Source organism: Planococcus citri, chromosome 4 (genome assembly GCF_950023065.1).
Source record: "Planococcus citri chromosome 4, ihPlaCitr1.1, whole genome shotgun sequence".
Taxonomy (NCBI): domain Eukaryota; kingdom Metazoa; phylum Arthropoda; class Insecta; order Hemiptera; family Pseudococcidae; genus Planococcus; species Planococcus citri.
The window spans coordinates 70,307,192-70,331,772 of NC_088680.1; the positions used below are offsets into that span (position 1 = coordinate 70,307,192).

At 36.0% G+C, this 24,581-nt stretch overlaps 1 protein-coding gene across 1 annotated transcript in view; it reads right to left on the reverse strand.

Moving 5' to 3' along the window:
* The window catches only part of LOC135842900 (protein jagged-2-like), a 166,986-nt gene that overhangs the window by 115,741 nt on the left and 26,664 nt on the right, over positions 1-24,581 (reverse strand). The window contains exon 2 of the mRNA XM_065360581.1: positions 10,723-11,094. Coding sequence (XP_065216653.1) covers positions 10,723-11,094 — 372 coding nt within the window. The remainder of the gene's footprint in view (positions 1-10,722; positions 11,095-24,581) is intronic.

The window sequence follows — 24,581 nt, forward strand, 5'->3', positions numbered from 1 at the left end:
TTGAATCAAAAAAAGAGTTTTGGGCACATTTTCAATCAAAATTTGCCTCTTTTACACTCAAAAAAATGACACCAATGTCGAGACCTTGTCGAGACAAAAAATGAAGGGAGACGACAGTCGATTTTGATATCAACTTCTCACTTGTAATGTATTGACATATTGACATTGGTGTCGATATATGTCGTGTTGACAAGTGACGGATTAGAAATCTTGTCCTTTCCATCGACTTTGGCATTCCTTGTGCTACGCAAGATTTGGGCAGTTGAAGATTACAAAGTGATTTTCACTAGAAAGGATAAACATGAACACAGTGTTAGTACCTATACTGATACATACCAGAATCAGTGATAAAATCAGTGTCATAATTCCAAAATCAGAGAGGATAATATTTGTGAGATTAGAAGGCAAATCAAAACCAATTGTCTCATCAATGTGCTTGGAAGTTGAACGATGAATCTAAGTCTGAGGAAGAGAATTATGCAATACTACGTATGGACTGTTCTGAAGCATTCCTGTGAAATATGGACCATCAGTAGGGAATGTGAAAATGAAATGAGATGTGGCTACCAAAGGCAACTGAACATTTCATGGAAGGACTTTATCACCAAAGCAGAAGTTCTAGCAAGAGTAGGGGAAGAACGGAAAGTACCAGCAGATTGATATCAAAAACAGGAAAATGAAGTTTAAGTATTGCACGTACAAAATATGAGAAAACAGTATTTCTATGCTAGCGGTACAGGGAAAAATCCAAGGAAAAACGATAAGAGGGAGAAGATGATCAGAGCTGCTAAACTATCAAATACGTTAGAAACTGATTGATATTAACAGATATAATCAGATGTACGCCATCTCATCTAGAGGAGCTGCGAACGCAAGAACGAAGACTGCACAGCTGAAATTTGAGAACGGTTTTGAATAGTTCTGGAGCTTCCAACAGATTTTTGAAACTTGAAATTTCCTCAAAATTTTATCCAATGAAGTTGAAAAGCTCGAATTTGCCTTATAAGTATATACATCCTAAATTTTAACGTTTTGATCATATTGAAGGTGAATTTGAGAGGTTGTGGAGCCTCCAGCGGTCCAGCCATATAGATTTTCAAAAAGTACTGTAATAAAACCGTCTAAATCAACTTTGGCACATATGAAGGCGATTGGTGCTTTTCAACCGACTCAAAATGTTGAAAATTGGGGTATACCTAACGTTAAGTTCAGCTTCACAATTTCATTGAATAAAATTTTGTAGAAATTTTAATTTTCATAAAATTCGCTGGAGGCTCTAGAAATGTTCAAAATGGTTCGAAACTGTGTCCAGGAATTCTATCCACCAAAATTTTCTTACAGGGGATGTCTTGACCAACAGTAACATTTTAAAACCAGATACCTACAGAAAATTTGAAAGAGTAAGTATGTGCCTACTTACCTATCCAAAAAAAAGTAAAATCTTCTCTCTCATTGCAAGACACAAAATGAAAGCATCGGGAATAGGGCCGAGTCAAAAAACTGACTGTGTGATTTCTTTCAGTGTACGAGAGACAATTACTTGGCCAGTCACATAAAAAGAGTTATGCGCCAGGAGGGCAACAAATGTGTGCCTCTTTTAGCATTTTTTTCCAAATCAAAAAGTACGAGTTCAAAAAGGGTCCCCTAGCAAGAAACTTTATTTTATGGATATTCCGAGCGTTGAAGACTCCCTGCACAAAAAACATATTCGTTTCAAAAAGTAAACTAGGTACTCTTATGCAAATGGACAACAGCTACGTATAGAAGAACGACGACGATTAAACGCTGATTTCAATTAAAATGTTAATTCGAAGAAGGACGTACGGATCTGCAAACGGCACGTATAAAGATGCCAATTGCACCATACAGAATAAAAGCTGAAGCTGATTTTGTCACCGCCGCCGCGTTCAAACATCCAACAACAGATACAATTAGATGTTGCGATAAGAAATAACATGGTCTGCTGTCAGCAGTAGGTTAAAGAGAATATTGTACTTGGTAGCCGTATACAGTAAATACAAATACGTCCAATGAACAGATCTGCTCATTCATCAGCTTCTTCGTGTACTTGTACCTGCACCACTTCACGTTTACTTACGTACGTAGACGTACACATACTGTGGCGAGTAAATCTATAACGGCGAGGTCTTAATTAAGTAAAAGCGCGATGTCTTATCTTATCATTTGCGATCGTTTCACTCTCTCGGGCTTTTTTTCTTCTTACCCCAGCCAGCGATGCAACAAGTCGACAGATGTAACTTAAAAAGTACCTATAGGTATAGCCTATAAGATATCGCTAGCGCTACCAGCTACCTACTCGGGTATATTACCTAGGTCATTAATGGAACGTACTGTATAGCTTACGTCTACTTACACATATTTGGATTGCGTATAGATATGGAAGTACCATACCTATACGATCTACGATGTGATGATAGGTAAGGTATACGATGTGCTCGACTGTACACTCTACACGACATCAATTGACTCACGAATTATACTTATACGACTTCACTATATGGTATACCCACATCTTTCGTCGTGTTACACGAATTATCGGACTTTTCACGAATTTTAAAAACTATTTTCAGCAATTTTTCTTCTCTATATTCATCGCAGAACGTGAAGACGATGGAAAGTTGGCACGTGATCGAACTAGTTGATATCGACGAGGAAATCGCGCGCGATCGTGAGTGTTGTTTTTTTCGTTCTTCTTTTTCGGTGAATTTGACCGCCTACGTATAAAGCTTTCACATTATGTCACAAAGAGTACAATCTATGGAATGCGATGCGATGTTTGCTTTGGATGGTCGATGGAGGTTGTAATCTGGTCAACGAAATCATATTCGAAATTTTCACTAGGAAATTTTCTGGAATGGTGGGGTTTCAAGCAGAGCTCTTCAAAAATAAACTGAGATAGAAGAACCAAGTTTTCAGATGTAACATGAAATGCCTTTGAAATCACTTGAAAATATTCGGATTTGGGTTTTCTGGGAGGGAGGGAGGGAGGGAGGGAAGGAAGGAAGGAAGGAGGGGAGGGAGGAGAGAGGGGGTTGAAAATAAAGTGTATGCTCAGATTTCTAGGTAAAGGGTACCTCGATAGGGTTGTAATGAGTGAATCGGCCCTTGGCTCAGATTTTGAAAATATTCACAGGATACCTTGGAAGAGCCAAAAAATAATTTAAAAAAACTAAAAAAATTCGCCCAGCCCTCCTTCCCCCTCCCCATGTGGAAAAACGTGTTTTTTCACTAAAAAATTTTGATTCTTCACCATGTTGACCATAATTTTTAAATTTGTGTGGTGTGCCTACAGGTGGACTGCGGACTAATCCATGGAATTTTTTTTACAGTTTTTTGCACTGTTCTCTAGCCAAAAAGCCCCCCCCCCAAATCAAACTGTTATTGCTCCGAAACTAAAGGTGCAGGCTAGATTTTTTTCGCCAAAATTCCGACCTTAAGCAATAGATAGTATTTTTGGTATTTTTTTCAAATTTTTTTAAATGACTGGTCAAGGTCGAAAGTATAAAAAACAATTTTTTGAGGATTTAGGTTCAAAATTTTTCTGGAGTCTCTTATAGTCCGGCATATGACAATAGGAGTAATTGCACCCCCCCCCCCCCCGCCGATCCACCGGGACAACTTTTTTCTTCAAGGGGACATCCTAAGGAACATTTTAAAGCAAACTTTCCAAAAAAAAAGTTGGCCTTACTTACAAAATGGCGGCCATTTTGATTGACAGGTCAGCGGAAATTGCAGATTTTGCGTTTCAACATAGGACTTGAACAAAATTTTTCAAATTTTACAAAGGTAGATCGAAAGATCATGAACAAATTCATCACCTGTCAAAATTTCAATTGCTATAGTGCGTTTTTCGATTTTTGGTGAATTTTTGAAAATCCAATTTAGGCCAAAAATGAGGGAAAAAATCAAAATTTTACCAAATTGACCAAGAAAGCTGAAATCTGGGATATACCCTATTTTTGACCTGCCGAATCGATTGGAAACGGTTTCAACCCGTTTTGAGCAGTTCATGGAGCCTCCAGCAGATTTTTGAAACTCGAAATTCCCACAAAATTCTATCAAATTGAAGCTGTAAAGCTTAAATTTATTCTAAAAACTAATTTCAATGCGCTACAAAGTACTGCAGGTGAATTTCGAGTCGTTTTAGAGCCTCTAGCGACTTTTTTGAAAATTACTGGCACCTCCAGTAGGTTTTTGAAACTTGCAATTTCCCCAAAATTTCATCAAACTGAGATGAAGAGTCGAAATTCATTCTGCAAACTAATTTCAATGCGCTACGAAGTTGACTGCTGGTGGATTTCAAGTCGTTTTGGAGCCTCCAGCGACTTTTTGAAAGGTTGTATGGCGTTTTTCGGAAAATTGAAATTTTTTAAAAGTAGGTGGAAGCTTCAAAACCGTTTGAAATCACCATGTAGTCTGCAAAGTAAATTTCAACTTGCCAATTCCATTTGATAAAGTAATGTTGCGGGAATTTCAACTTTCAAGTTTCAAAAATCTGCTGGAGGCCCCGGTAATCTTCAAAAAAGTCGCTGGAGGCTCTAAAATGACTTGAACCCACCTGAAGTCGTCTTCAGAGGGTGTTAAAATTGGAGTGTCGAGTAAATTTCAGCTTTCCATCTCCATTTGATGTAATTTTTGAAAATTTGAAGTTTCAAAAATCTGCTGGTGGCTCCAAAACGACTTGAAATTTGCCTGCACTACTTCGTAGCGTATTGAAATTAGTTTTTAGAATAAATTTCAGCTTTACAACTCCAATTTGGTGGAATTTTGTGGGAATTTCGAGTTTCAAAAATCTGCTGGAGGCCCCAGAACTGCTCAAAACGGGTTGAAACCATTTCCAATCGATTTGACATGTCAAAAATAGGGTATATCCCAAATTTTAGCTTTCTTGGTCAATTTGGTATAATTTTGATTTTTTCCCAGGATTTTCAAAAATTCACCAAAAATCGAAAAACGCACTTTAGCACTTGAAATTTTGACAGGTGATTAATTTTTACATGATCTTTCCATCTACCTTTGTAAAGTTTGAAAAAGTTCGTGCAAGTCCTATATTGAAACGCAAAATCTGCGATTTCGGCAGACCAGTCAATCAAAATGACCGCCATTTTGTAAGTAAGGCCAACTTTTTTTTTGGCATGTTTGCTTTAAAATGTTCCTTAGGATGTCCCCTTATAGAAAAAAGTTGTCCAGGAGAATCGGCGGGGGGGGAGGGGTGGGCGCAATTACTCCTATTGTCATATGCCGGACTATTACTCGAAGTACATTTCTTCGCCAATTTCGTCAAATTCTAGGATATATTTATTTTTGTTTATTCAAAATTGGTAGTGAAGTTCATACGGTTAAATGTGACTTTTAGCTAAAAAATAGTGCAAAAAAAATTGAAAAAATTTCCATGGATTGCCCCTCCCCCCAGTCCCTCTGTATACCGCAGAGATTTAAACATTTTTGGTCAATATTGTGAAGAATTGAAGGGGAAAGGGAGGAGAGCTGAGGGAATTTTTTTCAGCTGTGAAATTCTCTTTTTGGCCCCTCAAAGATACCCTGTGATTATTATTTTAATTTTTCCATGTTTGGCCTAAAGATTTTCAAAAATTCACCAAAACTCGAAAAATGCTCTCAAGCACTTGAAATATTGGATGATGGTGTATTTTTTCATGTTCTTACTATTTAACTTAGCTTAATTCAAAAATGTTCTTTTAGTCCTCAAAATTATTCAAATATAGGTCAATAACCCGATGCTCTCCACCAAACGTTTCAAGAATCCTGTATCTTTTTCTAATCCTTATTCTTTCCTCCTCTTCATTATTTCTCTACGATCCTTCACGTCTTTTCTCCTTCTCCTTCTCCTTCACTAAAACATCATTGAAACATCTCCAAGTTTTATATACATGTCACTCATTCCACAGACAACACAACACAACCCTCCTTCACCACCCCCTCTAGCATGATAAAATCGACTTTTGTACAATGTTGATCGATCGAACGCAATATATGGTTACGCCCGGTAACGTGTTATCTTATCAGTGGTTGATCATTTTTTCAAGATCCAGTATACCTTTACCTATACCTACGATATACAGGTGAGTGAAATGGTGTGTCAGAACGAGCCGATCTGAGAACCTGTTGATATACCCGCCCCACGTGAAATCTAATTAAATAAATATAAAAAAAGAACCCTTCGAAGAATGCGGCATTTTTTCCCGAAAGGATACACATTACTTACTGGGTATGGGATTATTATCCCGAGAGAAATACACGTGTAGGCGATTCTACCTATACCTATGTATATATATAGGTTGTTACAATTGGGGAAATTTATTTTTATAATTAAAATTTCTCGTATTCGTCTCCGCCTTCACACCCTCAAACTGTGTAATATTTAGCTGTGCATCAGCAACCGGTTCCCAAGTAGCGACTGGCGAGATATGAGTGCGTATAGAGAACGCGAACCTATTATAATAAATAGAGAGGGTAGAGTAGGTAATGAGGTGAGAAAGATTCGCGATCGCGATCTATAATGTGCCTGCGGTCTTTGTTTTGGGAACCATTGATGAGATCCGTTTTTATATTAAAAGTAGATGGTTTAATTAATAGTCGATGCTATCGTGTTTTTGTTGTTGTTGTTGTTGTTGTTTCACTGGGTGTTGTTTTATACCGCGCGAAGTTCACGATATCACGAATATATATAAAATGAAATATTTTATGAGAGGCGAGCCCTATGGCCTTTCTGATGGGTTATTTCGAAAGTGAATTGGCAATTGTTCGTAAAGTATTGATTTGATTTCGTTATTGGTGTGGCCATTGCTCATGTATAGGCAGAATTCATTTTTAAAGAGCATAAGAGCATAAGAATGGTGAAATTTCATCTACCTATTTTTAACTCAGAAAGCTGTGTTCCATCCTCACCGACCGACCCCCCCCCCCTCCCCCCACTTAACACACAAAAAATTTTATTCATTATTTTTATTGCTGATCTGATTTTTGAATTATTTGCATCCAATGCGGATAATTACGAGGGCGCCTTTTGAGATACCACTCTTCGATTTGAAGGAAACCAAGACAGATCGAAAAAGCGTGTCCTGAAGCCCTTGTAAGCCAAATTTCAGTGGCTACAGTTCATTTTTGAAGGATTTTTAAAAATATAAAAAATTTTAGAATACCGCAGATTCGAAAGCCATTTTCAAACTTTATCACAAAGTATGATTTTTTTGAGCAAATGTGAACAAATTCAAATACGAGTAATTTCTTCAATTCGACTACCAAACATCAAAAACTACTAGTTTTGAGTCATTCTGGAACCTCCAGCGATTTTTTGATTTTCTCCAAAAATTTCAAATGGCCCTGGAAGGACTAAAAATGAATTTTAGGACCTGTAAGTTTGGTCATTGCTTAGGTATGTATTTGGCGTCCTCTCGATCGTTTCAAATAGTTAACGAAAAATTCCTGGAAGGTGAATTATTTAAAAATGAATTTTTGATCGATTTGTAAAAATCAAATTTTCAAAGCAAGAATCGGTTCATTTTGCTCTAAAAAAAATCTAACTTCATAAAAAAAAGTTCAAAAATCGCCTTTAAAACATTTTTTTTTGAATTTTTCAAATTTTCCAAAATTTGCCAGAAATCCAAAAAATGAACATTGCCCCTGAAATTTGATATATGGCCGGGGGGGGGGTTGAAACATGCTCTCCTGATCCAGCTGACCATTTTAGGTGGTTGACGAAAAATCAGTGAACTTTTGAGCGATTTGTAAATAATTCTAGAAAAAGTGACAAAAAATCAAATTTTCAAAGCGAAAATAGATTCATTTTGCTCCAAAAAAATTTTATTTCATAAAAAAGTTTAAAAATTGCCTTTAAGGTAGTTTTTTTTTCAATTTTTCAAAATTGAGCTTTTTTTTACTCTATTTCTAAAAAAAATGAAAAAAGAAGAAAAAAGACGCACGAAATATATATTTTCATTCCAAATCTTAATATAAATAACTTTTTTCAATTTTTCAAATTTTCAAAAATTCGTCAAAAATACATCCGAAAAATGAACTCTGGTCCCAAAAATTTGATTTATGGGGGGGGGGGGAGGGGGTTGAAACGTGCTCTCTAGTTCGGCATATGACAATAGGAGTACTTGCACATCCCCCCGCCGATCCTCGGGAACCACTGTTTTCTCGAAGGGGACATCCTAAGGAACATTTTACAGCAGACTTCCCAAAAAAAAAGTTGGCCTTACTTACAAAATGGCGGCCATTTTGATTGACAGGTCAGCCGAAATCGCAGATTTTGCGTTTTAACATAGAACTTGCACGAACTTTTTCAAACTTTACAAAGATAGATCGAAAGATCATGCAAAAATTTATCACCTGTCAAAATTTCAAGTGCTAAAGTGCGTTTTTCGATTTTTGGTGAATTTTTGAAAATCGAATTTAGGCCAAAAATGAAGGGAAAAATCAAAATTTTACCAAATTAACCAAGAAAGCTAAAATTTAGGATATACCCTATTTTTGACATGTCAAATCGATTGGAAATGGTTTCAACCCGTTTTGAGCAGTTCTGGAGCCTCCAGCAGATTTTTGAAACTCGAAATTCCCACAACATTCCATCAAATTGGAGTTGTAAAGCTGAAATTTATTCAAAAAACTAATTTCAAAACGCTACGAAGTACTGCAGGTAAATTTCGAGTAGTTTTGGAGCCTCCAGCGACTTTTTGAAAATTCCTAAAGCCTCCATCAGATTTTTGAAACTTGAAATTCCCGCAACATTAATTTATCAAATGGAGTTGGCAAGTTGAAATTTACTTCGCAGACTACAAGGTGATTTCAAATGGTTTTGAAGCTTCCAGCTACTTTTAGGAAATTTCAAATTTTCCAAAAAACGTCATACAACCTCTCAAAAAGTCGCTGGAGGCTCCAAAACGACTTGAAATCCACCAGAAGTCAACTTCGTGGCGTATTGAAGTTAGTTTGCTGAATGAATTTCGACCCTCCATCTCAGTTTGATGAAATTTTGGGGAAATTTCAAGTTTTAAAAATCTACTGGAGGCTCCAGTAATTTTCAAAAAAGTTGCTGGAAGCTCTAAAATGACTTGAATCCACCTGAAGTCGTCTTCAGAGGGTGTTAAAATTGGAGTGTAGAGTAAATTTCAGCTTTCCATCTCCATTTGATGAAATTTTGTAAGAATTTCAAGTTTCAAAAATCTGCTGGAGGCTTTAAGAATTTTCAAAAAGTCGCTGGAGGCTCCAAAACGACTTGAAATTCACCTGCAGTACTTCGTAGCGTATTGAAATTAGTTTTTAGAATAAATTTTAGCTTTCCAACTCCAATTTGATGGAATTTTGTGGGAATTTCGAGTTTCAAAAATCTGCTGGAGGCGCCAGAACTGCTGAAAACGGGTTGTAACCGTTTCCAATCGATTTGGCATGTCGAAAATAGGGTATATCCCAAATTTCAGCTTACTTGGTCAATTTGGCAAAATTTTGATTTTTTTCCCTCATTTTTGCCTGAATTGGATTTTCAAAAATTCACCAAAAATCGAAAAACGCACTTTAGCACTTGAAATTTTGACAGGTGATAAATTTTTGCATGATCTTTCGATCTACCTTTGTAAGGTTTGAAAAATTTCGTGCAAGTCCGTTGTTGAAACGCAAAATCTCCGATTTCGGCTGTCCTGTCAATCAAAATGGCCGCCATTTTGTAAGTAAGGCCAACTCTTTTTTGGGCAAGTTTGCTTTAAAATGTTCCTTAGGATGTCCCTTTTAAAGAAAAAGTTGCCCCGGAGGATCGGGGGGGGGGGGGGTGCGATTACTCCTATTGTCATATGCCGGACTATTTGTTTCGTTGAGATCGAAACGTGTGAGTTGGAAAGGTTCCCTCGTGCGAGCAATAAATTAAAACTCGATTAATGGTTCCAGGGGTTTTGTGTTTTATTTTGTTTACTATATTTCGACATTGAGTTTTGGCAACAAGGTCTGCAACATTCAGATAGAGTTTCCCTTGCACTGAAAGTCTATGTCTAGATACCTCCCCCCCCCCCCCCACCTATAGCTTATTGCGCCAGAGAGCAAAGCATAAGTATTATATACCTACGTACACGTTGTTAATAATACGAAAAGCATTGGAAATACATACTACATATTCGATGGTATAGAAAAAGAAGAGTAGAAAAAAAAATAAAGAAAAAGAGAAAAAAACTTGGAAAGACTAGTCGCGCGGTAAAAAATAAGAAGGAATTCGTTAATTTACGAGCGGAGTAATTCGATTTGAAATGTATCCGGAGAAACGTTCTTCTCCTATATTTCGAACCCAATTAAGAAATAGTGAGCGTTCCACGATTGCCGATTATACCCTGCCGTCGCGCTGCTGCGGTAGGTGTCCAAGCTGAGACACGATAATAGTCCCTCTGGTGCATGTCTACCTTTTTTCAACAGTATAGCAGCGTAAAAAGAAGAGGAGAATCGAATCGGTATATAGAAACAGCAGAAGAAGACAAAAAAAAAACGAACAAAATTTATTTACGAGAAAAAAAATAAGAACGAAATAATCATTAGAAAAAAAGCCGAAACGACGAATTACCTACCTACTTTTTTTTTGGTATTTTGGTAAATTGAAAAAATCGTGCGTTTTGTTTTTCGTTCTTTGAAAATTGCGTACTTGTCTAGATGAATATTGGGCCTTAAAAGACGTATAGGTATGAAAATTAAAGAGCTTCTTACCGTCCAACTGAATTTGAAGCGTATGATTAATTTTCCGTTCGCTCGATCCGGATCAGCTAATGTGAAGGAGTTGGCTCCTAACACAGGACTAGAAGTGTTGCCGTACGAACACGAGTCGGACGTTGCTGACATATTGTTTTGATACTCCTTCAAACAGACTTTAAAAAATGTCCGGCATGCGACTGTGCAAGCAGTCGTCGAGGATGAGGTGTCTTCTTTATCGGCCGAAGAAGTGCCACTGCTCCCGCTAGCTCCGCCACGCGATACACGAAGCCGAGACCCACTTCCACAGCATTCGCCTCCAGATACTTCGCCGCGAAGGTTTTCAATTTCCAAGATTTGCAGCTCAAATGTACCCGAACATCTGCCTCCCTGAAAATTGATAAAATGAATACAGGTTACAATCGTGATGAAATATGTTATTAATTTATACAGGTAGTCGATTCAATTGCGAATATCTGTTTAGTTCTGTAACCGATCATTAAAATTGAGGGATTGCAACATTGTGAAACAGGGTCTCATACTCGTGTCATTGTTCTCACGTAGGATTTTATCAATGAAATTTCAATTCAGAATGCTTCGATGAATCTCATAAAGGAACCTTGACTCGAGGGGTCCGTCTCCGAATTGAACGGGGCCACCATTTTTTGGAAAAAGCAAGGTCTGAATATTTCAGCTTCCCAAATTGATTTTTCGCGACATCGTGAAAATTCAGAAATCACTATTTTTGATGATTTATGATTTTTCAAGGAAAACAGAGGATAGATAGTTACTATAGTTACCTATTAATGAAATTATTTAGTAGAAATAATGAAAATTGGGCCAAAAACAACCATCGACTCCCTCGAACCGAGTTTCGTGGCTTATTCTCGACCCATTCAACGAGTTGGTTCACATTTAGGCTAAAGTTCTGTCGGACACCTGGAGTGAGTTTTTTTTATCAACATATTTTCTGAAAAAAAATAAGTAGGTACCTATTCAAAAAAATTGAAAAAAAATTTATGAAGAAAAATTCTTAAATTTACCAAATCTTCCCCCTCCTCCCTCCCCACCAAGTCCACATTTCACAATTTCGAGGCACTCTGAAGCCATAGGTGCGGTTTCCGACTCTACGCAAGGTGTGGAAATTAATTCGGACAGCTAAAAATTGAATTTCGACTCATTCTCGACCTTTCATGTTAAACTGGTCTATCTATATTTTTCCTAATTTCCTAGCTAAAACTTCACTACTCGATTTTTAGGCGTCCAAATAGATTTACTTACTTACACGTCTTGTGGAGAAATTTTGAAATTCTGTAAAAATCGAAAATCACTCTGGAGGCTCCAGAATGACCAGAAATGGTAAAATTTGGTTCGGGAGGAGTAATATAAAAATTAAAATTCAATTTTTTTAAAAATTAATATTTAGAAGTAATTTTCATCATACCTGAATTGGCATGCATTTTTTATTTAAAAAAAAAATATAAATTATGAATCGTCATAGAATTGCTCGAATTGGCGAAATGAAGGGGTGAGGGGTTGTTTTAGACAAAATAAAGCCATTCGTGAAAATTTCAAGATTCTCCCTTCGAGTAGAAATTCTTTGATTTGTTGATTTTCTTTCTTACAAAATATGTTAGTCAAAAAAAAAAAAAGCATTCGAGATGTCTGTAGAGAATCATTTCAAATGTAAAATAAAGCTTTTAAAAATGTCGGAATAAGTCACAACTCAATTTTTAGCTGCCCAAATTGATTTTCATGACTTTTGGAGAAATTAAAAATTTTGGAGGAATTGAAAATCGTGCTGGAGGCTCCAAAATGCCTTGAAATAGTGAAATGTGGACTCGATGGGTTGATTTTAAACAAGATGCAGTCATTCGTGCAAATTTCCAAGTCAATAGAAAAATTCAGATTTCATAAATTTTTTCCTTGCATATAAATTTTTTGAAAAAAAACACATATTTTATGTGTCCATCTGGAAGTTGGCTCGAATGTGGATAAGCTCTTTAGAGAGGCCGATAAAACGGCGCAACTCCATTTTTAGTTGCCCAAATTGATTTCCACGTGTTCTGGAAAAATCGAAAATCGTGGTAGAGACTTACGTGACGGAGCTGAGGGGGGGGGGGGAGGAATTAATTTTAGTTTCAGGATAATTTCCAACATTTTTACACAGGTACTTACCTACATTTTTCAAAAAAAAATCACGAATTGTTGAAAATTGTTGATTTTGAATTTTCACAAATTCGCCAAAAATCGAAAAACAAATTTTCGAAGCTAAAGGGGTTTCAAAGATCACGTAGGTAGGTACGTTTTTCCAAAAATCGTGTGGTTCCGTTCGAGTCCAGAGGGGTGGACACCTGAGAGGTTCTTTTGTGAGCGATAAACTCGATTTTTAGCTGCCCAAATTAATTTTAGCGCCTTCTAAAAAAATTTTTAAATGTTGAAGGAATCGAAAATATGTAGCTTTGGAGGCTCTGAAATGGCTCGAAATGGTAAGATAGTCGAGATATTGGTTATTTCTGCAAATTGTAAAAATTCCCTTACGAATAGAAAATTTATGATTTTTTGAATCTTTTTTCCCCTCATAAATGATGCGGTCCAAATAAAAACGCACTTGAGATCTCTGCCTGGAAATTGAGACAGATGTAATAACTCGTTGAAGTACGTCAAAATTGAATCAGAACTCGATTTTTAGCAACTCAAATTAATTTTCACACATTCTAGAGGAATCGAAAATCGAGCTGGAGGCTTCAAAATGGTTTGGTATGGTGGAATGGGATGGGAGGGGGGATTCAGACAAGATGTAACCATTCTTTCTTAGGATCAAACATTTTATGTCATTTTTAATTTTTTTACTTGTTCAAAAGCGCGTTCGAGGTGTCTTTCTGGAGATCATCAGATCAAATGTTTATTTATGCCCTTCGAACAAATCGAAAATGAGCCACAACTCGATTTTTAGCTGTCCATTTCCTAGCATTCGGAAGAAATTCTGAAATTCGTGGAGAAATTGAAAATTACGTTGGAGGTTTCTAAATCACAAAAAATATCGAATTTTGATTCGAGGAACTTGTTATTAGTTTAGAAACTAATTTTCGTTATTTTCACCGAGGAAACTTTTTTTTTTTTTGAAAACACATCAGTAAATCGCCAAAATTGGTCATTTTGAATTTTTGAAAATTCGTTAACACTCGAAAAATCAATTTGGGAAGGTGAAATTTGGTCATTTCAATGCCAAAGTCAGTCATTTGATGTTCAAAAGTGTAATGGAGATCTAGTGATTTTTTCTGACAATTTGGAAGATCAATTATTTTGTTTAAAAATCTGCAAAAATTCAATCCTGACTAATCCTTCTTACAAGGGAACCTCTTGAGGTGTCTGCCTCCGATTTCAACGGGACCGTGATTTTTGAAAAGAGCATGTTCTAAAACCTCCAAATCCAAATTTTCAGCTGCCCAAGTTCATTTTTCGAATTTTGGCGAATTTTTGAAAATCCAAAATTGACAATTTTGGTGATGTATGCTTTTACCGACTTTGCCGGAAACGGAAAAGTATTACCGACTTTGCCGGAAACGGAAAAGTAAGGTATTGTATTTGTCATGATGGTTGAGGAATTGGGTGGGGGTGGGTTTTCTTGAGGTTTTGGAGTGTGCTGATCACGATAAGACATATGGCGCAAAACGAGATAAGTTTATATATATATTTATTTATTTATATATTTATATATAAGTTTATATATCAATTTATGTATAAATTTGTGTCACGCTGAACTCAAAAGCTCCGAACTTTAAGTGGAAACTGATGATGGCAAAATATTGCTTTGATACTGAACTAGAGAAATTTTTAATTTGGTCGAAATCGATTCAGCCGTTTACGAGATATGAACGTTTAAGTGTGTTTCAACGTTATGGATAAGCAGAAATTTGTGTAAACCCTTATATCTCGCAAACGGCTCACCCCCAACAAACAGATGGGGTGGTTAGGGTGTGTAGGTTGCAGATTGGTACGCCGAAGGTCGGGTGTTCGAATCCCGCGCGAGTCAAGAGGAGAAAATTTTTTGTTGATTTTTTTGTTAATTTTTTTGTTAATTTTATCCGTCCAAAATTTTTTTGCCATAAAAAATCAAAATTTTTCAAAAATTTCTAGTGTAATTTTTGTTTTAACAAAAAACATTAAGTTTTTGGTAAATAGCCAGTAAATTTTGATAATTTTTTTTTTTTTTTGTTAATTAATAGTAATTTTTAGTAAATAAAATGATTAGTTATTTTTGGTGAATTACTCGTAATTAAAGTTGGTCGAAAATTTTGGTAAATTGCTTGGGTAATTTTTGGTAAATTGGTAAAAACCTTTGACAGTAAATTACTGGGGTAATTAAAATTCGGTAAAAAATTGGGAAATTAGTGAGGAAATGTCTCGTAAATTACTGAGGTGAATGTTGGTAAATTGCTGGGTTAATTTTTGGTAAAATGGAAAATTGGTAAATTAGTGGGTAATGTCTGGTAAATTACTGAGGTAAATGTTAGTAAATTGCTGGGGTAATTTTTGGTAAATTCGTAAATTTTGGTAAAGTCGTAAATTTTGGTAAATTAATAAATTTGGGTAAATTCGTAAATTTTGGTAAATTCGTTAATTTTGGTAAATCGGTAAATTTGGGTAAATCGGTAAATTTGGGTAAATCGGCAAATTTGGGTAAATAGGTAAATTTAGGTAAATTTTGGTAAATAGGTAAATTTTGGTAAATTGGTAAATTTTGGTAAATTGGTAAATTTTGGTAAAATGGTAAATTTTGGTAAAATGGTAAATTTTGGTAAATTGATAAATTTTGATAAATTCGTAAATTTTAGTGAATTGGTAAATTTTGGAAAATCGGTAAATTTTGGTAAATTGGTAAATTTTGGTAAATTGGTAAATTTTGGTAAATTGGTGAATTTTGGTAAATTGGTAAATGTTGGTAAATTGGTAAATGTTGGTAAATTGGTAAATTTCAGTAAATAGCTAAATTTCAATTCTGGATAAAAATTAAGCCATTAAAAACCTCTAAATTTTGGTAAATCGGTAAATTTAGGTAAATTGGTAAATTTTGGTAAATAGGTAAATTTTGGTAAATAGGTAAATTTTGGTAAATTGGTAAATTTTGGTAAATCGGTAAATTTTGGTAAATTGGTAAATTTTGGTAAATTGGTAAATTTTGGTAAATTGGTAAATTGGTAAATTTCGGTAAATAGGTAAATTTTGGTAAATAGGTAAATTTCAGTAAATACGTAAATTTCGGTAAATAGGTAAATTGGTAAATTTTGGTAAATTGGTAAATTTTGGTAAATAGCTAAATTTCGGTAAATTGGTAAATTTCGGTAATAATTTTGTTTTTTGTCAACAATTTTCCTGATATATTATTCCACTTGTAATATGACGGTTACGTCTTCATGAGTACGCTAATTATTATTTGAAAATCAATTTCATAAAAGTGTAATATGATGGCTACTTATGATTGACTATTTTATTTTGTCGATGTTTTCGACTTTAAGTATTCATTAAATCGGTAAATTTGGGTACTTCCGCGCATTTTGAAAAATTGGTAAATTTTTAAGTAATGTCTGGTAAATTACTGAGATAAATGTTGGTAAATTACTGGTGTATATTTAGAGCAAAGTCGGTTGATCTTGCGAACTGCGCAAGATGTTTTTTTTTTTTAAAGTACGTACCTGATCAGTGAAAATGTTCAAAATAAGTCCTAAAACTGATATTAACCCCCCAAATCCAAATTTCGCCATTTCCAGCCATTCTGGAGCCTCCAGCGCTATTTTTCAGTTTCCCCAGAATTTTCAATTTGCTCCAGAAGGCGTGATTATGAAGTTGGGCAGCTAAAAATCTTGTTGTGGGTTATACTCAACCTATTTAACGACTTTATCCACATTTGAGCCAATTCTGGAGCGGACACCTCAAGAGTGGTTTTTTGACCAGCTTTTTTCAAAATAAAAATATTCAAAAATCAAAATTTCCCGTATGCGAGAAAATTTTCGAAATTTACGCGAATCGCAGTATTTCGTCATGAACTAACCCCGCAAGGGCGAATTTCGCAATTTACAGCTATTCTGGAGGCTCCAGCGCGGTTTTTCAATTTCTCCAGAATTTTCAATTTGCTCCAGAAGGCGTTGAATATGAAGTTGGGCAGCTAAAAATCGAGTTCTGTATTATACTCGACCTGTTTAACAAGTTTATCCACATTTGAGCCGACTCTGGACGGAACACCTCAAGAGTGGGTTTTTGACCAGCTTTTTTCATAATAAAAATATCCAAAAATTAAAGGGAGGCCCAAGAAAGGCTGGAAATGGCGAAATTCGCTTTCGTGTGGTTAATTAATGACGAAATACAGCGATTCGCGCAAATCTCAAAAATTTTCTTACAAACGAGGAATTTTTGGTTTTTGAAGATATTTTTATTTTGAAAAAAAGCTGGTCAAAAAACCACTCTTGAGTTGTCCGCTCCAGAATCGGCTCAAATGTGGATAAATTCGTTAAACAGGTCGAGTATAACACACAACTCGATTTTTAGCTGCCCAACTTTATATTCAACGCCTTCTGGAGCAAATTGAAAATTCTGGAGAAATTGAAAAATCGCACCAGAAGCTCCAGAATGGCTGGAAATGGCGGAACTCGGCCTCGTGGGCTTAGTTCATCACAAAATACTGCGATTCGCACAAATTTCTAAAATTTTCTCGCATACGGGAAATTTTTGATTTTTGAATATTTTTATTTTGAAAAAAAGCTGGTCAAAAAACCACTCTTGAGGTGTCCGCTCCAGAATCGGCTCAAATGTGGATAAACTCGTTAAACAGATCGAGTATAACACACAACTGGATTTTTAGCTGCCCAACTTCATATTCACGCCTTCTGGAGCAAATTCAAAATCCTGGAGAAATTGAAAAATGGCGTTGGAGGCTCCAGAATGGCTGGAAATGGCGAAATTTGGATTTGGGGGTTAAAATCAGTTTTAGGAGTTATTTTGAACATTTTTACTGATCAGGTACGTACTTTTCAAAAAAAAGCATAAATCACCAAAATAGTCAATTTTGGATTTTCAAAAACTCGCCAAAAATCGAAAAATGAACTTGGGCAACTGAAAATTTGGATTTGGGGGTTTTAGAACATGCTCTTTCCAAAAAATCGCGGTCCCGTTCAAATCGGAGGCGGACACCTCAAGGGGTTCCCTTGCTACTCTAATAAAACTTGCTGCTGTAGCAGTAGCACCGATCGCGATAAATTCGCATCTGTCAACTCCTCCCGCGCACAATTGCCAGCTTTTAAAAGTACCTACAGATCTCGTTTTGCTTTATTTATGGCATATGAAGCATATATTCGTATCTGCATAGGCAGAGGTACCTTCTTATGTACATACGAGTACATGCAGTTATGCACACGCAACAGCATTACGTTTCTTTAATTAACGCGTCCAATGGTTAAAGTGGGTACTGGTTTAACCATGAAACCAAATCATTTTCTGCCAATAGGAACGCTCGCTCGGATAACTTGGAAGCGTAGTCGTCGCCTCCACTACCACCAACTCCGCCACTACCTTTCAACTATCTCCAACTGCTGATTTTGCGGTTAAACAGGCATTATAGGTTGATACTTTATATACGTAAGTATATTTAATAACTTTTCGTGATCCTTGATGACGCTGACCTGCCTCCTTATAACAACCTCTGCACGCCTCTGTGCGACTCTCTGGTCATCACTGGTTTTTCTCACATTCGCTCTCTCTCTCTTTCTCTCCAGATCGCGATCGATCTAGTTAGCACTAAAGACGTCGCATCGCGTCGCGTCGCTTCGACTTTAATCCTCTCTCGCCACAATGGTCGTCTTATTAAGATAGATAGTTCACGATTTTTACCTCTTTATAAGCTCGCGAGTCGCATTTATTTACTCGTATTATTGCGCTATTGAGAGAAATTTTTTTAAATAAGGTAATTTTTTATACATATGAGCGAGGTGAATGAAGTGAAGTGTGTTTCGTAACGCGCGTGCGTGCGTGCTGTGCATAGATATTCTCCTATACATATACAGATGTATACATTTTCCTTTTCCTTTTTTTTTTCACTTGTTCACATTGTATTTATACTTACGTATAAGCATATTATACATAGGTACATACAAGTACGATCCAAATACGATCCTCTCTCCGAGATATGGCGTATGGCATCAGTATAGGTATACCTTTGGCAAGACGCAGCTCGAACGCTGACATATGGAAAATCGCCTAAGGCTACATGTGCGCCAGTAACGAGGACTAATTGTTCTTACACGATTCCTTTGGCCGTTGAATTTTTCCGCCTGTCTCGAGTCAGATTCACCGCCAGATATCTCTTCTCTCGACTTATGTAAGTTGGAAGTTAGCATCATTGTGCCTGTGGGAATACCCACGCCGCCTCCTCTCACTCTCACACTGCACTTTAGAATGAAAAAAATTGTGTATGAGGTGAAATCGTTGGTCGTCAGCGGATCCGTATATGCAGATATTCGCAACCATAATGCATTCCAGCCTTTTAGTTGTCAATCACCGAGTTGACACGATTTTTTTTAGTCTCTCTGAACGCTCTATGTCAATTTGTATGTATATCGCTGATAAGCGTGCACCGGCTTATAACCACGAATGATAAACAGTGTTGTGAAAGGGTAACAGATTAAAAGACGCCGCGCCAAGTCGCATTTATTAGATGCTCGTTTTTTTCTCTCATTTTTTTTTTTAAAAAACCTATTTTTCTGTTTTCTTATTTGCGCATATGTAGCTTAGGTATGTTGTATACCTGCTATGCATAAACATATAAGTGTATGTTTATCCTTCGTAATGATAGATAAGGCTATAGGTGAGCTTCTCAAACATATCAGTGCAATATATTCTGTAAGATAAATATAAGCTTACGGCCCTTACGGGTATAATATCCCCCTACTAATTGCTTCGTTCTTACAGGTTCACCAATACGTTTCTTTCAATTTCCAGGTGTCACAGCCTGTGATTTTGTAAACTATTCAACGACATCATTTCAATCATTACAGGTACCTACATAAGTACCTATCTGTGATTGAATCAATGTCCATTTTTGTGTGTGTCAATTATTCAGATTTTATCCAGAAAATGCCAAGTGGCAATAAACTTTACTATGTAGTACCCAAAGTTATACATTTATCACTTGAATGAACTTCTGGAACCAAGAAAACGTAGGCCCTCGAAAGAGCAATCTGAGAGATGGTAACTGAGAAAATTTAGTTTGGGAAAATTTGAATTTTGAGCTTCATCACGTTGAAGAAATGAGAGGAAATTTTCACTTTTGAGTTTGATAATTGAGATTCAGGCTACAGCATGATTTCAAATAACGAACATTTTGTTATGTAGAATTTATTTATGACTCATCTGGTTGGTTGATTTTACTAAAAAAAAAAAGCAAAAATGTTCCATGAAGAAGGCCTAAAATAGCGAAATGTAGATTGCAATGAGTGATCTGATCTGTGACTGAATATTGTATTTTCATGCACAATTCCCCCCCCCCCCCCCCCGGGAACTACTGAAAGTTGTGCCGAAGTTCAATTTATTTTTCACTTTTTTGGTAGGTATACTTTCTTTCAATATTTTACCAGCGTATCTCAAACTGGCAGAATTATTTTTAAACAGCTCTAAACTAAAATTGAAAGATCGTGAAAAAATACGTCACCAGCCAAAATTCCAGAAACTTGAGTGCATTTTTTGATTTTTGGTGAATTTTTGAAAAATGAAAATGGAAAAAATCAATATTTTACCGAATTGAACTAAGTAGCTGAAATTTGGTACGTACCTTATTTTCGACCTCACAAAACGATTGAAAATGGTTTTGAATCATTTTGAGCAATTCTGGGAAGCCGATATCAGATTTTTGAAAATTGCAATTTTTTGATCAGCATATTATTTTATGAGAAAAAAATTTAACAAATCAAGAAGTTTCTGTTGGAAGGGAAAATCTTGAAATTTTCACAAATGACTGTAGATATCTTGTCTAAAACAACCCCCCCTCCTTATTTCACCCATTCGAGCAATTCTACGACTGCGATTTATGCCCCTTTTTTTAAATAATAAAAAAAAAATGCATACTGGATTTCTGATTCAGTATTCTGATGGGAGTTAGCCCTGAAACTGGTATTAAATTACTCTCCCGAAACAAATTTTAGCATTTCTGGTCATTCTGAAGCTTCCAGAGTGATTTTCGATTTTTCCAGAATTTCAAAATTTATCCAGAAGGCGTGTAAATCTATTTGGATACTTAAAATGATCGATTAGTGGCTTATGTTCGACCTATTTAACGAGTTTATCTTAAGCCAATTTTTAATTAAACTCCTTAAATGATTGCGTTTTTTGTGCACAAGGGAACCTCTTGAGGTGTCCGCCTCCGATTTGAACGGGACCGCGATTTTTGAAAAGAGCATGTTCTAAAAGCCCCAAATCCAAATTTTCAGCTGCCCAAGTTCATTTTTCGATTTTTGGCGAATTTTTGAAAATCCAAAATTGACTATTTTGGTGATTTATGCTTATTTTAAAAAAGTACGTACTTGATCAGTAAAAATGTTCAAAATAAGTCCTAAAACTGATATTAACCCCCCCAAATCCAAATTTCGCCATTTCCAGCCATTCTGGAGCCTCCAGCGCTATTTTTCAATTTCTCCAGGATTTTCAATTTGCTCCAGAAGGCGTGAATATGAAGTTGGGCAGCTAAAAATCGAGTTGTGTGTTATACTCGACCTGTTTAACGAATTTATCCACATTTGAGCAGATTTTGGAGCGGACACCTCAAGAGTGGTTTTTTGACCAGCTTTTTTCAAAATAAAAATATTCAAAAATCAAAAATTCCTCGTTTGTGAGAAAATTTTTGAAATTTGCGCGAACCGATGTATTTCGTCATTAATTAACCACACGAGAGCGAATTTCGTCATTTCCAGCCTTTCATTGGGCCTCCCTTTAATTTTTGGATATTTTTATTTTGAAAAAAAGCTGGTCAAAAAACCACTTTTGAGGTGTCCGCTCCAGAATCGGCTCAAATGTGGATAAAGTCGTTAAACAGGTCGAGTATAACTCACAACTCGATTTTTAGCTGCCCAACATCATATTTACGCCTTCTGGAGCAAATTCAAAATTCTGGAGAAATTGAAAAATAGCGCTGGAGGCTTCAGAATGGCTGGAAATGGCGAAATTGGGATTCGGGGGGTTAATATCAGTTTTAGGGCTTATTTTGAACATTTTTACTGATCAAGTACGTATTTTTAAAAAAAAGCATAAATCACCAAAATAGTCAATTTTGGATTTTCAAAAATTCGCCAAAAATCGAAAAATGAACTTGGCAGCTAAAAATTTGGATTTGGGGGTTTTAGAACATGCTCTTTCCAAAAATCGCGGTCTCTTTCAAATCGGAGGCGGACACCTTAAGAGGTTCCCTTGTCAGTATTCATTAACTCTACTAAAATCACATTACTTTGGCCAAAAAAACGCACTTGAAGTGTCCTCTTGGAAATTGAGATGCAAAAATACGTCACCTCTCAACAAAGTGCATTTTGAGATTTTTGGTGAATTTTTATAAATCACGATTAGGCGAAAATTGAAAAAAAAATTATCAAATTGTCTTAAAAATCTGATGGTATGTGCCCTATTTTTAATATCTCCTCCAATTGATTGTAAACTTTTTCGAACTATTTCGAGCTGTTTTGGAGCTTCCAGCAAATTTTTGAATGTTGAAATTTTCACAAAATTTCTCCCAAATGAAAATGAAAATCGATAATTTAGTTTATATGATATTCTTGTTTCTCATGCTGAGCCGATTAGAAGTAATTTCAAACCGTTTCGAAGCCTTCAACCATTTTTTTTTCAAATTAATTCCAGAAAATTTGCGTGTAATTAGTCAAAAGGGTCATTTAACAAGCACCAATCGTGCTTTTTACGTGATAAGGTCAATTTGGACGGTTTTTATGGCACTTTTTGCAAATCTGGAATTTCCAAAATACGTAGCTGGAGGCTCTAGAACGGTTTGAAATTAACTCTAATTGACCAAGCACGTTTAAATTAAGAGATGTATCATAAATTTTAGCTTTCCAACTTCAGTGAGTGGAAATTTCAACTTTCAAAAATCTGTCGAAGGCTTCAGACTTGTTCAAAATTATCTGAACCAGTATCCAATTGAAAATATTGTATGTAACAATTTTCAGCTTCCTTTTGGTTTTGATAACCTTTTTTTTTCAGTTTTGGGCGCCAAATTTGATTTTTTAAAAATTCACTAAAAATCAAAACATGCTCCTTAACACCTGAAATGCTAAAAAATTTCACCAGTTATGTATTTCGAACATATGTACCTCTCTTGTCAGTTACAAAACTCTTTAATCAATTTTATTATAATCGTTCCGAGAAAAGGAAGAATGAATACATCGCGTAGGAATCTCGTCAATTTATAAACCCTATACCTATACCTGTTATAAATTAACTTATCAAAAAGTGCAACATATTCAAACACACTCGTATATTTACACGGACCATCGAGTTGACGTTAAAATTAGAAAACTCGTAGAATAATCGACTTTTTGACAGGAAATTTTAATTATACGAATGAAAAATTGTATACCTAAAGGTGTCAACACAGTGGTGCTCATTCGGCCACCTCTATCAAAACTAAAATTCCAATTCGCTTCCTTTTTCTTCCAATTTCTATACTCTTCTTAAACACTCGCACACTAGTATGTACTCGTATCTCGACGAGAAGCGATATTGTAACAGGTTTCGTGATCATCGGAGCATTGTGAGTTGGCCAAAAAACATGATTTATGCGCGATGATGAGTGCGGAATTTACATATTTTGACCACTGCGCTGTTTGGCGATAGCGATGGCGAGTTAAAATAAATAAAGATTTTTTTCACGCGTGCAATTAAGCAAAGTAACAACTTTCGTGAAACAATAAATCCTACGCGAACATGATGCGGTGTTAACCTGTTGGCGAAAAACTACCGATTCATTGTGTCGCGTCGCGCAGCTCACAGGTCCCCAGGTAGCCTATAATACCAAGTCGAGCTGCAACAGGTACCTAGAAAGAAGTCTATCTCTATACAGCGAATGAGGTGCATAAACTTTGGACATGAATGGGCGGATGGGATGGATGGACGGGTTTAATCAGCCAGGACGTAGACCCCTTTATAGCTGTCGACTTATTTAATATGTATACGAGTGAACAGTGTACCTAGTTTACTTCATGTACCTTTTTATACATTTTAGGTACACTAACCCCTATATATAATAGGAGCAGGTACCTCGTCGCTACATAATATGATATTGGCAGCATGAAATTTAGTAATTACAATCTCGTAGCAGTTTTCTTCCAAAAAAAAAAAAAAAAAACAAGAGCTCTCGAGCCCCCCGAAAAAAAATACCATGTTTAAGGAAACATACACGAACGAAACGCGTATGCCGAGGAAATAATAAATTAAGTGAAATAGATGATATGATATCACGACACGCATATGCCGAAAGAAATTCGAGGCCGACGTCAGACGTGAATTCGAATTAGATGCCTGTGCCCATTGCCTATGCGATGCTTCTCTCCGTATAGTCCTGCTCTCTTATAACATTATATGTGTATAAACATATACGCGAGTATACTATACAGGTATATATGCAATAGGTATAGTGACCAGTTCACCTGTATATGGCAGACATGTGAACACTTGTAACTTGGCTCAGGTTCATTCTCATTGTCGAGCTATCGTACATTACATATCAACGTACAAACGCAACCAGACCACATCGAAAAACTAATCGGAATATTAATTCAGCTTTTCCCTGTTCCGCCCTGCTCCTCCTTCCTTATACTGAGGCGGAGGTACCT